This window comes from Excalfactoria chinensis, chromosome 1 (genome assembly GCF_039878825.1).
Source record: "Excalfactoria chinensis isolate bCotChi1 chromosome 1, bCotChi1.hap2, whole genome shotgun sequence".
Classification (NCBI taxonomy): Eukaryota; Metazoa; Chordata; class Aves; order Galliformes; family Phasianidae; genus Excalfactoria; species Excalfactoria chinensis.
In genome coordinates, this window is record NC_092825.1 from 181,965,750 (window position 1) to 181,970,039 (window position 4,290).

General features: G+C 52.2%; 1 protein-coding gene across 1 annotated transcript in view; it reads left to right on the plus strand.

The window, feature by feature from the left end:
• SLCO2B1 (solute carrier organic anion transporter family member 2B1) overlaps positions 1-4,009 on the plus strand; it is a 38,393-nt gene extending 34,384 nt beyond the window's left edge. Inside the window, 5 exon segments of the mRNA XM_072340790.1 lie at positions 793-962; positions 1,947-2,011; positions 2,655-2,666; positions 2,669-2,768; positions 3,697-4,009. Of these exon segments, the coding sequence (XP_072196891.1) occupies positions 793-962; positions 1,947-2,011; positions 2,655-2,666; positions 2,669-2,768; positions 3,697-3,871 (522 nt within the window). The 3' untranslated portion in view covers positions 3,872-4,009.
• Positions 4,010-4,290: the final 281 nt, after the last annotated feature.

Here is a 4,290-nt window from a genome sequence, read left to right on the forward strand (position 1 = left end):
TTGAGTGAGACGTTTCCATGCCAAGAATCCAGATTTATGCCCGATGCCAAAGCATTCAGCTGACAAACGATGACATTCAAATAATGATGACATCCAAAACCTGTGCAGAAGCATCTTCGATCAACAACAGGCGTGAAATCAGGGGGCTGGAAGCATGAGCACATAAGGATGGCTGCAGGGACAGGGGGGCACATCGTTGGGGTCCACATGAATAACACGAGGATGTGTCTGGGTTAGGAGCACAAACAGGTGCTTCTGGAAGCACAGATAAGGACCAAAGGTACTGCTGTGGTTCTTCCCCATCCGCTGTACGTGCTCATGAATGTGACATCCCTGTGATGCTCACGGGACCTGGTGGGATGGGGATCTCCTTCCAGCAGAGGATGTGTGTTGGGAGCTGGATGTGGGGATGGAGAGCTGAGGGGAAGATAGAGAGCTGATGTGGGGATGGAGAGCTGGATGAGGGGATGGAGAGTCTATGTGGGGCTGGAGAACAGATGTGGGGCTGGAGAACAGCTGTGGGGCTGGAGAACAGCTGTGGGGCTGGAGAGCTGAACAGCTGATGTGGGGATGAAGAGCAAGTATCCTCACTCGCTCCTACTGCCCTCTGTTGAATTCATTGTACTTCTTTCTTTATTCTTCCTCCTGCTCCCTGAAGTGTTGAGTGCTAATTGCTGCTAATTACTCACAGTCAAAACCCAAACACCCTCCCCTTCCCTACATCAGCTGGCAGCTCTCCCTGGCATCCCCATCGCCTTCCTCAACCCAGCAGCTTTCCTCTCCTCTTTGCAGAACTACACCAACTGCATCTGCATCTCTGAAAATGGGCTCGTGGGCTCCGCCAAGCCCGGTACCTGCGGCACCAGCTGCTCCCATCTGCTCCTGCCCTTCGTGGTGCTCTCCTGCCTGGCCGGGATCCTCGCCAGCACATCCCACACACCGTCCTTCATGCTCATCCTCCGGTGAGCGGGGCAGGGGGTCCCGGGTTGGCTGCAAACGCTCCTCTGAGCTGCATTTGGAAAAGCAAAGCGTTCTTGAAGTGAGGAGGAAGGATGAGGGGTTGGTTCATGGAACCACGGAACCATTCAGGTTGGAAATGACCTCTCACATCCCCAAGTCCAACCCCAACCCATCCCACCGTGCCCACTCAGCACACCCCTCAGTGCCACATCTCTCAGCACCCCCGTGTCTGCCCTCAGCACTCCCTTCCTATGCTCAGATCCTTCCCCTTGCTCTCCTTCTCCCACACATAACTCATACCTCAGTGACGAGCTGCACCATTGATTTATCGCTTTTTAATGCAGCTCCCTGTCAAGCCAGGAGGTTTAATTGCATATCATCTATAACTGATACCTTGCAGCCCATTTCCATGGTTAATGCGCTCAGAGCAGCTGCTTTTTACAGAAGAGCTGCGGTTAAAACTTATTTTTACCTCGACCCCCCCAGGCAATGTTAAATCACTGCTCACGCCAGGAGTGAGCCCAGCCTGCTCCAAACACAGAGCAGAAGGTGTGCTGACCCCAAGGTCCTCCCAGCTCTGACCATAACCACAGGGTTTATTTCAGAAGTATGGGGTGCCACCAAAATACACACTGGGATGGCACATTGCAAAGAGAGCCACTTCCCCAATGGTGAAATCACTCCTTCGGTTGCAGAAAGCAGACTTTGTCCTGCTTGTGTTTGGCAGAGCTATATCGGCTCCTGTTGGTGTTTTACTCAAACCATCTCTGTTTCCTGGCCACAAAAAGGCTGTGGTGAACTCACTGCCCCGCTGAATGAAACAGCATCCTTTCTGCTGACCCACGGGGGAACTGTGTGGGTCTTTGGTGGTTTGGTAGGAAGATGAGTTTTTGGGTGCGGGCACTGCAAGGATTTGCAACGCTGGGGAGGGAAATACCCATCCTTGCACAACTGCGAGACGTCACAGTTTCCATCTCTTATTACAGGAGCATCCAACCCGAAGACAAATCGTTTGCAGTTGGGATCCAGTTCATGCTGCTGAGAGTTTTAGGTAAGTTGAGATTTGGTGACATGCCATCCTGGAAAATGGAATCTGAACGCAACCCTGAGCAGCCCCAGGGCTGTGGAAATGCTCTTGGTTCAGTTTCACTCTGTCCTAAGGGAGGTGAAGAAGCTGCTTTGTAGGCTGTGAGTGGTGGGAGGTGAAGAATCTATCCCCATGGGGTGCAATTGCGTGGTTAAATGAAAGAGGGAATGGGTTCGGGTCCAGGAGGGCAGCTGTTTGGTTGTGTTTGTCTCTGGGGTATCAGAGTGGCTGTGCATCACATCCCCTGGTCCCAGCAGTTATACTTCTCATAGTGGGTATTGGTTTTCACCTGGAGGCCATGAGCATTGCCACACAGAGGGATTCAGCCATGGGGAGGAGCATAGCTGTGCAGTTCAGGAAGGAGTGAGCAATGTTCCTGGGATCAGCAATGGCCCCTTGTCAGAGAGCAATGAGAAGGAGGGGTCTTCTTGCATCTCAGGAGGGTGCAAACCCAGCCAGCCCTGGCCGTGCTGCACAGACCAACCCTTCGTGGGCCACAGGGAGGACAACCAGACCCATCTGCTTTCCAGCCTTTGAGCACAGGGCAGAGCACCCAGGTCTGTCCCAGAGGTGCTCCCATGACATAACGACACCCCTCTGCTTGCAGCGTGGATGCCTGGACTTACGGCAGCGCCATCGACACCACCTGCATCCTCTGGGAGGAGAAGTGTGACAGGAAAGCAGCCTGCAGATACTACGACAACACCCTCTTCAGGCAGAGGTAGGGATGGTGGTAAGGATAGGGGACGTGGCCATATCCACCATGGGAATGCCCTTAACAGTGTGCTCTTTTGGCCAGCCCTGCAGTGACCGAGCAGTTGTAACTGATGCTCAGTTGAACCCTTCCATCTGAAATCGTTTTTATTTCCTTTTTCCTTTCCTTTCCTTTCCTTTCCTTTCCTTTCCTTTCCTTTCCTTTCCTTTCCTTTCCTTTCCTTTCCTTTCCTTTCCTTTCCTTTCCTTTCCTTTCCTTTCCTTTCCTTTCCTTTCCTTTCCTTTCCTTTCCTTTCCTCTCCTCTCCTCTCCTCTCCTCTCCTCTCCTCTCCTCTCCTCTCCTCTCCTCTCCTCTCCTCTCCTCTCCTCTCCTCTCCTCTCCTCTCCTCTCCTCTCCTCTCCTCTCCTCTCCTCTCCTCTCCTCTCCTCTCCTCTCCTCTCCTCTCCTCTCCTCTCCTCTCCTCTCCTCTCCCTCTCCTCTCCTCTCCTCTCCTCTCCTCTCCTCTCCTCTCCTCTCCTCTCCTCTCCTCTCCTTTCCTTTCCTTTCCTTTCCTTTCCTTCCCCTTTCCTTCCCCTTTCCATTTCCCTTCCCTTCCCTTCCTTCCCTTCCCTTCCCTTCCCTTCCCTTCCTTCCCTTCCCTTCCCTTCCCTTCCCTTCCCTTCCCTTCCCTTCCTTCCCTTCCCTTCCCTTCCCTTCCCTTTCCCTTTCCCTTTCCCTTTCCCTTTCCCTTTCCCTTTCCCTTTCCCTTTCCCTTTCCCTTTCCCTTTCCCTTTCCCTTTCCCTTTCCCTTTCCCTTTCCCTTTCCCTTTCCCTTTCCCTTTCCCTTTCCTTTCTCTTTCCTTTCTCCTCTTCGCTCCCCCTCTCCCTTCCCCCCTCCCTCTCCCTTTCCATTTCCCTCTCCCCTCCCCTCATTTATTGTGTTCCCACCCCACAGGTATCTGGGCCTCCAGTTTTTCTTTGAGGTGGGTGCTTTCCTGTGCTTTGTGATGGTGTATGTGATCCTCAGGCGGCAGGAGAAGGATGCTAGCAATGTAGCAGAGACTACAACAGACCCGGAGAAGAAAAAGTTGGCAGAAAACTCCCAAAAGAGCCCAGAATCCAAAGTCTGATGCCAAAAAGAAAGAGAACAAGAAATGTGAATTGCAATCCACATCCAGGGATGTGAAGCCACGTGAATCACCTTGAGTCGAACTGTGAAGGATGGATGCTTGGAGTGATGGGGCTGCTTCCCATTTCCTTCTGCACTGCCTCAGGAGCCTTCCCATGCATTGTTCTACACCTGTCTCCACCTGAATGGTGCACAAACATTAACCTTTGGACACCGCAGTTCTTCTGTATTTCTATCCTCCAAAGCATTTGTTCCTGCTGACAGCCTCCACGATGCCAGAACTGACCATCAGCCATATACCAGAAGGGTAGTTGGTGGAGTTTGGTTTTTTTTAATGTTTTGTAATAAATGGTTTTTAAGAACTGGTTTTGTACTGAACCCGTACGTCTTCATGAGTGACTGCTTCTCCTTACCCCTCAG